The 16,072-nt window shown below is 46.4% G+C and overlaps 1 protein-coding gene across 1 annotated transcript; it reads left to right on the top strand.

Moving 5' to 3' along the window:
• The first annotated feature begins 2,841 nt into the window (after positions 1-2,841).
• Positions 2,842-8,710, top strand: CUNH9orf152 (chromosome unknown C9orf152 homolog). Its single transcript, XM_003463808.4, has 2 exons — positions 2,842-3,756; positions 7,310-8,710. The coding sequence occupies exons 1-2, from the start codon at positions 3,558-3,560 to the stop codon at positions 7,819-7,821; spliced, it is 711 nt and encodes a 236-aa protein (XP_003463856.1). The 5' UTR covers positions 2,842-3,557; the 3' UTR covers positions 7,822-8,710.
• Positions 8,711-16,072: the final 7,362 nt, after the last annotated feature.

Here is a 16,072-nt window from a genome sequence, read left to right on the forward strand (position 1 = left end):
CAATATAATATGAACATTTACAGAAAAAAAATATTTCCTCGAGCAACAGGGTATCCCATTCCTACTCGAGAGTCCAGAACCCCAAGCTACCCTGTTTCCTGTGACCCTACAAGGTCTGCTTGGATACTAAGAGACAGTCACTATAGATGTAGTCATTAGCATTCTCCAGGAAGGGCTCCTGCTTCCATCACAATTTTCATTCATTCATAAGTAAACCCTGAGATGGGATACAGCTGTCATTTTCTCCCTCACATTGTTATCACAAATCATAGGGGGAAATTATAGGGAAAGGAAAGTTTTATTCAATAAGAGGCATTGTAACAATTCAGCAATTATTTGGAGAAGAAAACCAGCTAGATTCTTGCCTTATACCTAACCTTCTAACACTAATATCAATTCCAAACTGATTAGTGATTTAGCTAAAAGAGAGGAACCGTATAAATTAAAAGAAAAAACTTAGGCTTTGGATGAGAGACCCCTTGCCTGGCATGTGTAAGACCCTGGGTTCTATCCAGCAAGAATGGAAGGAGGAAGGAAGGAAGGAAGGAAGGAAGGAAGGAAGGAAGGAAGGAAGGAGAGAGCAGGCAGGGAGGGAAGACTTAGTGGGCATAATACCCACCAGCAGTTGATAGCCTCTGCCTGCTTCTTATTAAAATGTCCACAAAGACACAGACACAGAAAAAGATGAAAGCTAGGATTCAGTGCCAAAACATGGTAGAACTGAGCTCGATTGTATGGCAGGTGCGCCAGGATAAGCTTGGACATGTTCCTTTAGCCCTCAGCTCTTGATAGCGACTTACTGACCAAAAGGAATGAAGGAGCTTTGGCTCTCTCCTACCACCTTTTCCTCAATCAGAGACACAGGGCCTGGAAAACAGGCCAAATGGCTCAGCAGGGCAGTGGAGAACCTTAGAAATGTAGTAACCTCCAAATGCCACCCGAAAATTAGGGGAGGCACTGAGGCAGTGGAGTTTTAGCTGCGTGGTCAGATGGAAAAACCAGTTTTCCACACATATTGCTCAGATGCTGCTCCGTATGGCAGGTGGGGAGATCCAGAAGCTCTGCTTTCCCCACTCTTCCTCTTTTGTGATTTCTTTCCTTCCTTAAGGTCTGGCACACTGCTCTTAGTGTTTCTCCTGTCATTTTTCATTTTCAACACTACTTTACTATTTCTATCTACTCCTTAAAAGTTAATCACTTCTAAAGCTCCCTCTCTTAAATTATTGTCTTCAACTGAAAATTTCACCCAATTCCAAGATTTCAGCTGACACCTTGAGGTGAAGACTTCCATTCCTATGAGGCACAGCGGGCATTTTTCCTCCTTACCCCTCTTCTAAGCATGCATACCCACTCTACAGATGGAGCTCTGCCCAATCCAATCCAGGATCATAGAAAGAAAGTTGCAATGAGCAGGGAAAAAGAAAACAATTTTCTTTTAGGCACATACTAACACAGGGAGTATATTCAAAAGTATATTCAAATTCTTGTTGAAGATCACCCAGTTTGGACCATTCGTTCCCCCGCTACAATAGTTGTAACATCATCCTGGACCAAGGACCAAGAAAAAGATCTGAGACAAGAATGGTCAAAGAAGAAAATAAGACAGCAAAAGAGAGGGCCACTTTATGGCCACTGAACATGAACTTGAACAGGTTAAGGGGAGCCTGAAAAGAAAAAAAATAAGGAATTATTTGGGGCTATATCTTGATTCCGTACATTCCTGAGTATTAATAAGACTTCTCCAGGAGTACACTGTGTCATCTTCATGAATAATGACATCAGCATTTTTAGCTAAGATCTTTCTACCAAGCATCTAATTCCCTCCTGAAGACCCCAGGTCATAGGTATCACAAATGTGACATCCAGTTTGCTCCTCTTTTGTGCCTGTCTCTGGTGTGAAATTGTCATCCCTCCACCTGGCATGGGTTAAATTTTATCCCTCCAGAATTCACATGTTGAAAGCCTAAGTTGGGAACCTCCCAGTGCGATCTCATTTGGAAACAGGTCCCTTGCTGAGTTGGTTAAATGGAGACAAAGTCATTAGGTTGACCCCCTCATCCAGTGAATACTATCTTTACAAAGAGGGAAAAATTGGAACCATAGGCACCCAGGGAGCATCAGGTGATGATAAAGGCAGGGACTGGTGTTTTTTTTTTTTTTGTTTGTTTGTTTGTTGTTGTTTTTTTTTCTCTTTTGGTGCTGGGAGTTGAACTCAGGACCTTGCACTTGCTGGGCAGGCACTCGTGTTGCTGATCTATATCCCTGGTCAGGTGGTTCTTCTATAAGATAGAAAATAGACTGCCAGCACAGCATTGGAAGTTAGGTAAGAGACACAAGAGTTTCCTTCTCAGCTCCTAGAAGAAACCAATCCTGTGCATCCCTTGATCATGACTTTCTAGACTTCTGGACCCTGCGGGGAAGGCTGTTGCTGAAGCCGCCCAGTTCTTGCAACTGTAGCATGCTACCCAACGGCCGTTTACTGTCCACTGCCTCCTCAACCACTGCCTGTGTAGGGCAGGTGCATCGGGTGAGCAGCAGTCTGTAAGTGCCATGTTAGGAGAAGATAGACAAAGGTTCAATTGACAAGTGGAACAAGAAGAAGTCACAGCTGGTAAGATATCAAAGGGGACTGGCATGGGAAGAAGCTATACAGGGTGGCAAGCAGCGCGTGAATGCACACCTAGCTGCGGGTAGGATAAACTTACTGCTTGGCTGGAAAATGCTGAGAACACAGAGGCTGCATCAAATATCAAAGAGGTGGGGCTGGCTAAAGGCCAGAGCTCCCCTGGGCTCCTTCCCCATGGCAGCCTTTGGGGCTGGGCTTTTGCCTAGGGTGTGTTGGGGTGAGTCGAAATCTCTGCAGCTGAGTTGCTCTACAGTGCACAGCCACAGCATGTCCACCCCAAGCAAAACTCTGCTGGGCTGCTGGAGGTGTCCCTTTGATGGCTCCGAGACAAAGCAGCAGGCTGTGATGAGCCACCGAGCTCCAGTGGACCACGTGTGAGTGAGCAGGAACCAGGCTGTCTTCAATCCCTGCTCCAGCTCTGTCAGATAATGGGGGCCAGTACCCTGGCTCCTGGAATTGGATTCAAAATTTGAGGGACAAGAAAGGACTTGGAATAAGACGCCTGCTTGGATTCCCACCAGGATCCTGGAAGCTGTGATTTTCTTTAAGTCCTCCACTCTTCCCTCTCCCCACCCCCCTGCTCCCCAAGCATCTACTCCTCTTCTGTCTCTCTCGATGTCTTCCCAGATCCCACTAATTCTCCTTTTATGTCACCTCTTTCCTCCTTTCTTTCTTCTTGGCTACTCCTTTCTTGCCTTCTCCTCAAATCTTCTTCCTAATTCTGATCCTTCCTTTGATTTCCTCCTCTCAACGTCTCCCTATCTCTGCCTTTCCCTCCCCTTGAGTCTCTCCCTCCTCCTTATCTTCCCAGTCCCTCTTCTGCCTTCCTTTGGCCCCACCAGCTCCTCTCTCCCCCCACCCCCCTCCCTCTCTTTTCTCCTCCTCTTTCCCTTGCCTCTCCCCTAACTGTTTGCTTTTCTCCCGGACCCGGATGAAGGAGTTGGCCTGCCCGTGCCCAGCCCTGCCCCACTTCTGGCAGCTGGGGTCCCAGCTCAACCTTATGGCTGAGCACACTAGGACTCAGGCGCCAGGGCAAGGGCCTCACGTCAGCATCCAATACCTGCGAGCCCAGTATGAAAGTCTGAGGAGGCAGCAGAGGACCCAGGCCCACCTCATGGTGCTCCCAAAAGGTAAGGCTGAACAGGTGTTGGGAGTCCAGGACCTGTCTTGGCAGAGTGGAGGACTGAGCCTCGAGGAGGGTGGAGCCACAGCACTCCACTCTCCCAAAGGGAAAGAGCAAAGTTGCTGTTGGCTGAGTTAAAAACAAAGCTAGAGAAGGGGAGGCTAGTTTAGGGCAGTTCCGCTCAGTCTGTCCCACAGTCAGGTATTTGTCCAGCAGTGTTGTTCCTGGCCTCTGTACCTAGGTTCCTGGTTCTAATCTTGCAAAACTGGTCAGCCTGGTGAACTGGGCTTGGCACTTCTTATAGGCTAGCTAGGGTGGTGAGGCTCTCTGGCTCCTGCAAACTAGAGAAACTGACTCTGGAGAAAGAAAACTGATAACTCTAACATCAGGGGAGCTGGGTAACCAGAGGAAGTGCTGGGATCAGGGACCTATGGGCCACCCAAGCTCATCTGGCTCCAGAGAGCATCCAGGGAGCTGAGATCAGAGATAAACATCTTCATCTCACAGGTGCTGATTTAATTCCAGGTGGCAAGTAAGAGCATGAGGCTTAGAAGTGGTTGTCAGCTCCTAGAGGGAAGCTCCTCTGTAAGGTCAAAACCTTGCCCCAAGAGTTTCTGTGGTTATTTCTTTCTTTTCTTTTCTTTTTTTTTTTTTTTTAATCAGTACCAGGATCTAACTCACGACTGCCTGCTTGCAAGGCAGGTGCTTATGCTGCTGAGCTAAATCCCCAGCCCCTTCTGTGGTTATTTCTACAGTGCAGAGGACAAAAGGAATGCTCTGCCTGTTGCCAGGCTAGTCTGGAAAGGACCCAGGAGCCAGAGAGACCTCATTGTCCATAATAGGAAGTGGTTTTCAAAAGGCGAGTTTCCAAAAGTCACCAAGACAAAGTCTTTTGTCTCCAAAAGGGGCACCTCTGAACTAAAGTAGCCCATCTCTCATTACTTACCTATGTGTGGGATCCATTTGAACTGAACTGGAACAGCCAATTAGCTCCCATCTCTGTAGGGCATAAGCCAAAAGGTTCCTAAAGCCTTGTCCCACCCTCCAGCGGATCTGTTCAGTCAGTCATTGGGCAAACATTAATAAAGTTAAACCCCTATCAAATCAAATTATAGTGTGTAACTCACCTGCAAATCAGACTCACAGATCTACCTGCTCATTGGGCATGATCCCAAAGCATCCCAAAGTCTACTTAGCCCGCAGAATTTACCATTCCCTGGCCGTGACTCCCTTGTTGCAAGGCAGTGTGTAGAGCAGCATCACAGAGGAGAACTGCCCATGGCCTGGCAGGGAGAGAAATGGAGGGAGGTGGGAGGAAGACACACCCTTCCAGGCCACACCCCAGTGACCCAACCAGGCTTCCTCTCCCAACCTCTCATTTAGCTATAAACTCATCAGTGGGACTGATGAGATCCAGTCAACTCTCCACAGCCCCACTGTGAGCTCATGAGGCTCTGTGGAGGACACCCAGAGATGGCGATATAAGCCATAACAGTGTGCGTTTCCATGACCTTGGTTCTCTTGCTTGGACAGTGAAGAGCAGGCAGTACCTCAAAGGCGTGCAGGGTACTGAGACTGCAGGGTACTGAGACTGCAGGTTCCGCTCTGGGATCAAGTTCTCAAAGGCCTCCTAGTTTACTCTCTCCTCACTCTGGCCCATAGGCTAGCACAGACAGTTAAGTAGGTCCTGCGTATCTCCCCTGAGACTGCTCCTGCTGGACTCATGACTGGATCAGGATAACAGTTCCTAGGTTCTCTTCTCACATCCCTTTCTTTCTTTATTCTCAGATAAGTGCATTGCATTTTGAATTTCTGCAAAGGTTTCAGGCTTGTCATACTAAGAATATAGTTTTAGTTACAAATCAGGAATAAGTCTTCAGTCTTTCCTCTGGAATTCTGTTTACTGGGGTGTAGCTGTTTGCAGGGACGACCGCATGCATCTGCTCTTCTGTTTCTTTTGCATTCAGGAACCTGAGATGCAGACTTTATTCTGCCAGTTTTATCTCCTTGCTCTTGCTGTGCACTTTGCCTCCTACTCAGCTTCCTATGGTAACAGATGCTGAGACACTTAAGCAAACCTAACTCACATCTCAGAGAGACCCCAGGCTGGACATCGACCTGCCTTCAGTCATTCCCACAACTCACTGGCCCCAAGAACTCATGAAGAGCTACTGTATTCTACAAAGTGTCTTTTTAGAAGTGGTCCTGACAACAAAGAGGGACATTGGTCAGTATTCTCAGCTCTGAGAATAGTTCAAAAAAGTAGCAGGTACTGCAAATATATTCCCCAAAGTGTCTCTTGCCTAGAAGGAAGACCAAGGAAAGTCCTTTACTTGGAGCTGCTTTAAAACACAGCTCCTATTTGCTCTGCCTTGGGTGGTAAACATATTGTCAGAGGCTCAGAAAATAAATGAAAAATAATCTTTTCCCCAGTGCATGTATATGAATATATAGGTGCATGAATGTGTTAGTTAGCTTTGTGTTGCTGTGACAAGATATCTGAGAAAGTCAAGTTAAAAAGAGAAAAAATTTATTTGGACTCAGAGTTTTAGAGGTCTCATCTCACTGTTGTTTGGCCATATGGCTTTGGGGTCATAAGCAGAATAGTACTATATATTTTGGCAAAGGAGGCTGCTCACCTCATGGTGGCTGGGAAAAAGACAGGGACAGACTGGCATCCCAGTGTCCTTTTGAAGAGCACACCCCCAGTGAGTGCCATAGTCTGGCAACTAAGCTGTTACATATGAGCTTTTGGAGGTCATCCCAGATCCAAATTTTACTACGGGGGGGGGGGGGGGAGGCGTGCTACTCTTCTGGTCTCAAATGCTAGCTTCCAATCTTCCCCAGAGTTCACACCATTATTTCAGGTTTTCACCCTCAGTTATTGTTTTTTCCCATTGTCTATTGTTTCAAGTTTTATTCATATATATGTGAATATGATTTTATATATATGAATGTATATGAACAGAAATTCATACATAAGAAGACACATGCACGAAGGTGTGGGGTTTGCCTCAGTGTTCACTACAGTGTTGCTGAAACCTGGAATGCGTGAGACCTGGTACATATGAAGTGCTTGATAAATCCATGTTGAGTGGATGACTAATTGTGTGTGAGTGTGTATATGTTGGAGGGAGAATGAGCATGTACTAGTGAGATGACGTGTGTTTACATGTGTTTGTGCTCGTGCAATATTCTCAATGTCTGAACCCCCTAAAGCAGCGGTTGCCAACTGTTTCGGCGTCAGGGACCACTTCTGCACAATTTTTCTTTGGGTGAGAGGTGATTCAAAGGATCGCGAGACTTGGATTCCTTACACATGCGCAGTTCATAGATTCCGGCTCCTGTGAGTCCCTAGCCCCTTATCTGCTACAGGTCCTGGAGCTCGCGAGGTAATACGAACTATGAGAAGCTGCTGTTAATATGAACTACGAGCTTCCCTGCTGTGTAGCCTGCTTCCTAATAGGCTAGGGACTGGTCTAGGGGTTGGGGACCCTGCCCTAAAGGACAGCTTCCCACCTATGTCTCATTGATGCTGCTGCTTGTGCCCTTTTTCTCAGGAGGGAACCCAGCTGCTCCTGCTGAATCCATGGTCAGTGCTGTTTGGATTAACAAGGAGAGAAGGAGCTCAGTGTCTCGGGAAGAGGCAGCTTTTGATGAAGGGAGGATGCTAGATGAAGCTGACAGAAGCTGTCTTCAGGCTGCTGAGTCTCCATGGCACACACACCTTGAGATGCACCTCTCAGTCCAAGCTTTTCACCAGGAAAATATTCAAGTGAAGCCAACGGGCCAGCTTGTGGGGTCTGACCGAATGCTCCCTCTAGAAGAAGACCAACACTTGTTGGAAAACTATCAAAAGACTCATCAAGGAGCCAGCATCCCAGAGCCTCCGTGTCAGGTGGGCAGTACCAAAACAAAAGAAGAATCCAGCCTTAAAACTAGCATTCAGTGTCCATCTGCCATAAAGAACCCACACAGGCCCACCAAACCAGCTCACTATCCATTTCCGCAAAGGAAAGCTCCCAGGATCTCTCAAGCTGCCCGGAATCTTGGCTTATATGGTCCAGCTTGAAGCTATCTTTTCAGCCACATACCTCAGCCTGGAGCCTTCTATGAACTCCCTGAACTGAAGCAACAACCTCAATTTGTGCTTTGAGCTGTGAGCAAGAACTGGACTCACTCCTGTAAGATTTATGGGAGAGAAACTTCACAGAGGAAACATAATCTTGTCTTTCAAAGAACAACAGATTCCTCAGGTCAGATTGTTCACCATTTAGGATGAAACAGTGCTATCAAATCAATGCAGCGGGGCTGGGGATTTAGCTCAGTGGCATAAATGCCTGCCTTGCAAGCAGGTGGTCGTGAGTTCGATCCCCGGTACCGATAATAAAAAAAAAAAAAATCAATGCAGCACCATTCTGCTTGCATAAGACATTGCTGTGGACCCAGGAGTTTGCTATGGAGTTCATTCCTTGGGGAGAGGGAGTCCTATAGGACACCAGCTTCATTCCCAAATGTGGAAAAATTTGAAAATGAAGCAGGAACATTAGCCAATGGAGTGCCTTAGCAATGACCAGGGATTAATGGATATTAGCAAACTCATATTTACTAGTTTCTGATTCTTCAGATACCGAGCTCGAGAATTCAGAAAAGCTTTTCTGGTTGCTATGCTTGATGGACATCTCATGTAAAAGTCACTACATTCAGGCAGAAGTCACTGCATTCACTCACTTCATCTTGAGTCTTTCTTGAGTAAAGAGAGTCAGGCCAATATCATCTATTGCTTTGAGTGTTTAAGGAGTCTTTAGAAAAGGATGGTCATCTGACAGCTGCCACTGAGACTACACATTCCAGCTCATCACAGATTTGTTTCCTTCCTTTCTCTTTGCTTCTTGCTATAAATGGATGTCATATTAAAAATTGTCCATTATTGGCTGGGTATTTAGTTCAGCAGTATATAAGTGCCTGCCTGGTGAGTGCAAGATCATGAGTTCGATCCTGGGTACCAAAACAAAAACTATCAATTAGTGAAGATATATAGTGATATAAGGCACACACACACGCAATCACACACACACACACACACACACATACACACACTGTTGTTTGGAAAGAATGTGTTCCCTACACATTGCACCCTTTTTAGCCTAACTTGAGTCACTTATGTGCTTCCTGGGATAAATACAAGTTTTGAAACCTAACGACAAAATGAAGCAGGTATTACTTGGATGATGGGGAAAAGCAGGTCTTTCCTGGTTAATGTTGAACTTTGTGAATGACCTTGAAGTAAACTAAGGTGCCTTTCCCTTATATCAGATTCTCTCTGTGTACACCTCTTCTGGAACCATCCAGGAATTTACTCCAGTTTTGGGATTCATTGAGATTCCTTTCATGCAAATGAATAACATGTACTAGTTGTTTTTCATACTCCAATGAAAATTCAGGAAACTCTCCAGAACAACATTGTCCTTTGCTTTTAAAAAGTAATCACCCTTGTACAGTGCTTTGAGTTGTCCTTTCTTCATTGTTCCAAATGTTCTTACAGGAATGGCCTCATCTGAGGGCACCTCTGTCTGGCATACTTTTCTCTTGTTGCTGAGACAAAATACTCAATGCCCAAAGTTAAAAGGGAGAAAAGTTTATTTAGCTCACAGTTTGTGGAGGTTTCAGTGTATAACCAGCTGACTCCAAGACAGAGTGGCACATGGCAAAAGGGCAAAAGGGCAAAATTTCTGGTGGTGAAAAACAGAAAAAGCAGAAAGAGAGAGAGAGAGAGAGAGAGAGCAACACAGGCTTCTTTTTGTGCCTTATGTAGTATTTAGTCTACTGGGATTAGGGTGGTACCAATCCAATCAGTGGACTGATCCAGCAATCACCCACCCTTAATCCCAGGATTGCACTAGAATCAATCGCACACTTTAGATTCAGCCACCTCTGAAAAAACCCTTTCATCACATAAGGCTCTGGGGGGACATCTGGACAAAGCATAACATGAGGTAATGGGGAGTGCATGGGATATGGAGTCAGCATGGCTGAATTTAGTCCAGCTGTTCTTGACGTGTGATTTGGGTTACCCAACCTCACCTCTCAGTTTGGATTTCGTTCTCTTTAAAATGAGGAATACAGCATTCACTTTTGGAAGGATTGGACTTAATATGTATGTGAAAGCTCCTGACATTCTCAATAAGAGGCAAGGATCATTATTGGTTTAAGGTTCATTACACCTTCCTCTCAGTCATCAGCCTCCTCCAAGCCTCTTCTGCCCCAAAAATTGAGGATCACTAGCCATGATCGCTAAGCATGTTCTCCTACCTAAACTTCCTTTCTTTTGTCTCCTCAGCATTTGTGACAGGTAACATTGCTTCCTGAACCTTCTTCTCACACTCATCCTAGTTTTGGGATCTCCCCTCCATGTCTATGTATTCCTTTAAGTTGGGGAGAATGTCTGACTTACCTCACTTTCCCAACACATAAAATATGTCTCATCCTGTAAAGTGAGCACTCCATAAATGGTTAAATAAGTTAGAAGTTATGGCTATATCCTTTTTACTTGCTCCTGCCTAACAGCCCGACTCTTTCATCTCTCCTAATTTGTAGAACTCTTCTAGACACTGACTTTTTATTTTTCTTTCAATGCACTCTCTGTAAGAGTGAAAATGAACCATGCTTAGAAGTCAGATCATTTCAGGCAGAGGGAACAGGATATATAATGACTCTGAAAAACAAAAGATCCTGCATTGTTTCAGGAGCCCAAAGACAACCAGAGTGATTCAAACCCTGTAACCACGGAAGACAGCAGATGCTAAGGCAGCACGGCAATCAGGGTAAGCTATGCTTGCTCTGGTAATAAGCAAGATCTTGTTTTCCACTTGTGAAAAGTCCACTATGCATTTGAACACATCTCCAGGGCAGCTTTCCTCCAAATACAGCAATTCAGGCTTCCCTAATCTCATCACCAGTCTTTGGCACCACTGTATCACGATTGGTCACCCTCATGGGAGCAGCAGGAGAAGAGCAGTAGCAGTACTGTACCAGCTCTTGATAGAACTGTGGGGGACCGGCGGCGGCGGCTGAAAAGATAAGAAGTATGAAATATAAATGACCTTTATTTTGAGAATGTGGGGAGAGACACCCCCGACCTTCTGGGGCTGGCATCTCCACCCCGGGGCCAGTGATCTCTCCGTGGAACACATGGAGGGGGGTACATAAGTAGCCTCGGCTTGGGGTGGAACCTAAGGGGGCATTAAGGATGCACAGGTAGCCCATTGGTCTTTGTTTGGCACCAGAGGTAGATTCCTAAGGGTGGGGGAGATAGTAACTCCTTGGCTTTACCAGCTACAGTGTCCTGTCTGGGCCAAAACCCTTTCAGCTCTCAGGTCTCTTTTGTTCACACCTGGTCACATCTCCATTTAAGGAATATGAAGGAGGGCAGTTGATAGAGGGGAAATAAATGTAACTCCCAATCTGCAAGAGGTACACCAAGTTCCTGTTCCTCAAAATCATAAGATGAATTCTAAGGAGCCATAGAACTTAAGAATAGGAAAATTTTGTTGAGAGAGCCAGCTCCTGAGAAGGACAGGTAGGGGCCTAGAAAATGTGTTGCCATGCATTCTAGTTTACAAACTAAGTTTCATACAGTAAAATCACAAAGGTGCAAAATCACTGAGAAGGCATAGGTGGGGCGAAATTATGATCAAGCAGTAAGATTGAGAGTTTAGTCATTTAGGTGGGGAGGCAGAGCATGTGGCTAGTGTACCTAGAATAAACAAAGACCTTTCAGGAAGAGATGCATCAGGGAGTTCCAACCACCCACCAGAGAGACTGATATGAAGGTTAATTTTAAATCTCTCGGGGAGGCTTGTGGGCCTGGTCATTCTGTCTGTATCATGAGGCCTGGCCTCCAATGTCCACAGCTGCAATGTGTTTTCATCTTCTGTACTGACTTCCTCTAGGACCCAGCCCTGTCTGACACCCGATAATACTTCTATCCAGCTCAGCTGTCTATAATGCAGCCATCCCATGTCCCCAGAAGGACAACAGAGGACATGAAACACGGCTGAACAGGACAACCGACTAACAGAATAAAACAGCCAGGACCCAGAGAGAGGGCTCAGAAGGTGTAACACAGCGGTGCATCTTACTCCCAATACAGTAAGCAGGCCCTGAGGAACTCAGAGGAAGTGGGGGGCAGCAATGAGCAGGCAGCGAAAGTCACTGGGAGAAAGTGACCAGGGAGAGAGCAGAGCCTCAAGGGGTGAACCCACAGGACTGAAAGGCAAGAGTTAGTGAAAGACTCTGCTAACTGGAAACCACCCACGAATCTCTCCAGTGCCTAGAGTCCTCCTTGTTCAGTCTGACACTGTGGTTTCTTGAGCAATGGCTTACTAGGCCAGATTCCAAGAAGTAACAGTGATTACAAGACACGGAAAACTCTTCAGCTCAGTGCTCACAAGGTTGGGTCAGTTGACTGACCACTACCAAGGCTTGTGTGAGGGGCCTCTGCCTTCCCCTAGGGAGCAGCAGTCAATCGGGTGCCTGGGGTGGGCTGAGGACAGAATGTTCCCTGTTTTAGAGCTTGAAGGGAGAGGGGAGGGGAAGGGCTGGTCATTCTGTCCCTGTGGTCTCTTCCCACAAGACAGCTGCTGCCAAGAGCATTAGACCAGAACAATGTGTATTTCAGAGGCGTGCGCGTGCACACACACACACACACACACACACACACACACACACACACATACCCTCCTACCTGTCAAGCTGGCTCCCAAGAAGGGCTCAGATGACTGTCTGTGAAGTCACTTCTCCTCCACTCTGATTTTCCTCCCCACCCTGCTCAGAACAGGGACTACCTTTTTTGCATACTCTCCACTCAGGAGCAGAAAGCTTTCCTCAGGTGGACAGCAGCCAGTGCAGGCTGTAAATCCTGGCCTGGCAAGTTTCCCTTCCTAGGACCCTAGGCCTTCCAGCTCCCAGAGGGAATCCCCTGTGGCGCTGCCCCTAGACAGCCAGGTGGGCCCATCCTTCCCAACCCTGGCTCAGCACTGCAGCGGCAGTGAATTCATTGCTTGAGTTACCTCCCGAGCCACAGATTTCCCAGGTGTAACAGGAGGCAATGATGCCATTGGGGGCTGTGGAGAAGAAAGGGACGGAGGGGAGTTGCCCCTAAGCTTAGAACAGAAAAACTCTCTTCCAACTGGTACCAACCTGGCTCTGCCCATCCTCTCCTCCTTTTTGTAATCAGTTAACACCAGTAAGAGACAGAAGGAAAAGAAAAAACCCTTTTACACCATGGAAGCATGACTCCTTAGAGAAGGGTCTTAGGCCAGGTGTGGTAGTGCACCTCTGTAAACCTAGCACTCTGGAAGCTGAGGTAGGATTGCTGTGAGTTTGAGACCAGCCTGGGCTACATAGTGAAATCCTGTTTCAAAAAAAACATGCAAACAAACAAACAAAAGAGAAGTTTTAGGCCGATGGTTTACTATAATCTTTAGATGCTACCACAGTACAGGATCCTGTGACCTGGGGTATTGCAGTCACTATGAGAAACCTCTTCTCTGATAGATACAGTTGGTTTCTATGTAAATATGCCTTCCAAAGGGACAGGTCCTTTAAAGGTACAGTGCTGTGATTCATGCATTTTCCTTTAGCAATCATTCGTTTGTATTTTCTAGGAGGTGCTCAGGTCAGGTAGGACTGTAGGAAAAGACTAGGTGATGCTTTTTTTGCAATGTGGGATCTAAAGGAGTCAGCTATGAAGTATGCATTTCTAGGAAATGAGGGAAAGCAAATTTCCACATCAAGCTTTTCCATATTGAAAAACAAAAAGGAAAGAGCAGGCATCTCTGCCCAGCCCTCCTTGTTCTCTCTCTCTTCCTAAGGCAGCCTTTGAGCATGACCCATTCAGAGCCAGCACCAGAGAAACTGACGGTACTTGAGGGAACAGGGAACGGGGCTGGAACCAGACTGTCGCTCTTCCTGGTATTTCAGCCCCCTTTTCCTGTCATTCCCTTGGCTCCTATTAGCTGAAGGTTTTTCTTTTTGCAGCCCTCCGTGAGCATATCTCAGAGCACAGAACTCACTTACCAGCAGGGTGATATGCTCAAGAGGAAACCATGATAAAAGAAACGCAGTGCCCTGGAGACCAGGGCTGTGGAGTTCTGAAAACTGTTTTCTGTTTTACTAAAATAAGCTTCTGTGTTGTAATGACCTCGTGGTAAAACCAGTCAGTCGTTCCTGTTCACACAGCATTCCTGGGGCATGGGGGAGAAGGGAGGGGAGATGTCCAAATTGGGAAGAAAACTTTCTCAGGAAAAGTTTCCGTGGTCTGGGTAAAACATGCCTCAGAGAGAGATAGACAGAGACAGAGACATAGAGGGAGACAGAGAGATAGACAGAGATAGAGGGAGAGGAAAGGGGCAGGAAAAAGTTGGAGTAAAGAGTCTTCAGCAGTGAAAGAGCCTCTTCTTCATCATGCTTTGGTGAATTAAAGGAGCAGCTCACCCCTAACCATCATCCCCTCCGGCTCAAAGACTGAGAGCTTCAAGAGCTCAAACTGCCCCCTCACTAGTAGAAGATCAAAGGAAACTGAGACACAGTGGGCTCAACTACACCTGTGGGAGGTGGATCAGGCCGGAGTGAAACCCACCCTTCCAGAAGAGAGAGCAGTAGTGGCCTTGCTAGCTGCCTTTAAGTAGCGGAGGAAACCCTGCCTTTTTGTATAAGCCATATTTTTCCCCAAATCTACCCTACTGCCAGTTAAATGACCGAGAGATATAGCCTTTGATGCTGTCTAGTACAAAAACACAGAAAAGTATAAATCTCTGTTTCCTAAATGGAAACACAGCTCACCAAGAACATACTGCAAAATGAAAAGAACATGAAACTCCCATCTGGGACTCAGACCTCCATGGGACCTCCAGGGATGTTATCTCATGCAGTGAGCTTGTGGTGCCATGAAGGACAAAGACCGAAGCCACCAACCAAAGGAGGAGGTTATCAGGGTTTTACTGAAATAATAAAAGAAAGCTCATAATGGAAATCTGTTACGAGGGAATTCAAAGCAGAAATTCCAATCAGGGAGCTTTGTCTTGGCCTTAAAATAGGCAAGCAGAGCTCAGAGATGGCAGTGCAGGGGGGCCTGTTTGCAAGGAGATGAGCTCAGGGCCTGTTTGCAAGGAGATGAGCTCAGGAAAGTTTGAAAAGAAACTGGTTGACTTGCATTTTAAAGTTTTCCTCAGTCTAGGTCTAGGTCTAGGTCTAGGTCTGAAGAGACTGGCTGCCAAAGCCCAATCTGGCTTATCCCACTCTTTGATCCTTTGTTTGTGTGTTTGCGTTTGGGTCTCTAAACTTGGCTTAGCTGCTTGAATTAGCTTGTACCCTGGTTGGGCTACTTTATTTTCCTTTACCTAAGCTACCACTATGCCAGGCATCACTGATTGCTTACTCACAAAGCTAAACTACTACACCAACAGTGGATGTCCCTGGAGACAGCCTCCACGAAGCCTCTCACTAGGAGGTGAGAGGAGATGGACACTGTACCACCATCCCCAGCCAATTTAAGTTCAGAACCTTCTCTCTGGCCCTCCCTAGTATAAAAGAAAATACTACGTCTCGCCCGAGGCCCTCATGGTCTTTTTGTACCACGGTCCTTCAGGGTTCTCCTCCCACGGCTCAGCCTGAGGGAACTAGCAGCATCAGCTGATACCCACTGTGCTGCCCTGGCTAGAAGAAGACTTTTTCAACAGCCCTGGCTCTTGTGAACCTGACCGGGGTTTGGTGGCACCTCAGTGTTGGGGGAGGAGGGCTCCTCTCAGTGGTCAGTGGTCAGTGCAGAAGAGAGGTGGTGGGGTAGGTAGAGGGGAGGAGCTAAGAGGCTGGGTAACCCACTGAGTGTTACACGGATCCAGTGCACGTAGTGGCTGTGGAGGAAACAGGGCCTCACAGGATGGGCTGACTCATGGCCACAACTTAACACTGTCTCTGGTCCTTTTTTGATCTTTCAATATTTTGAAAAAAATTTTTTTAATTTGATTTATTTGATTTTTGTTTTTCTGGGTTTTTTTGTCTTTTTTATTTTTATTGGTACCAGGGTACCTTGCAAGGCAGGTGCTTATGCTGCTGAGCTAAATCCCCAGTTCCTTTCTGTTTGCTTTTAATTCTTTTTTTGGAAGCGGTCTTTTTGAAACAGGGTCTCACTATGCAATTCAGGGTGGCCTTGAGCTCATTTTGTAGCCCAGGCTGGCCTCCAACTCACAACAATCCTCCTGTCTCAGCCTCGCAAGTGCTGGAATTAAAGGCCTGTGCTACCAAACTTGGCTCTGACTTAT

This window comes from Cavia porcellus, unplaced genomic scaffold (genome assembly GCF_034190915.1).
Source record: "Cavia porcellus strain 051 isolate PalLab524CR breed Dunkin Hartley unplaced genomic scaffold, mCavPor4.1 scaffold_1, whole genome shotgun sequence".
Classification (NCBI taxonomy): domain Eukaryota; kingdom Metazoa; phylum Chordata; class Mammalia; order Rodentia; family Caviidae; genus Cavia; species Cavia porcellus.

Bases quoted from the DNA above. Each gene is read 5' to 3' on its own strand.
- CUNH9orf152 (XM_003463808.4), top strand. From the start codon at position 3,558: ATGAAGGAGTTGGCCTGCCCGTGCCCAGCCCTGCCCCACTTCTGGCAG. The intron at 3,757-7,309 runs GTAAGGCTGAAC...CCTTTTTCTCAG, and splicing joins CCTCATGGTGCTCCCAAAAG to GAGGGAACCCAGCTGCTCCT.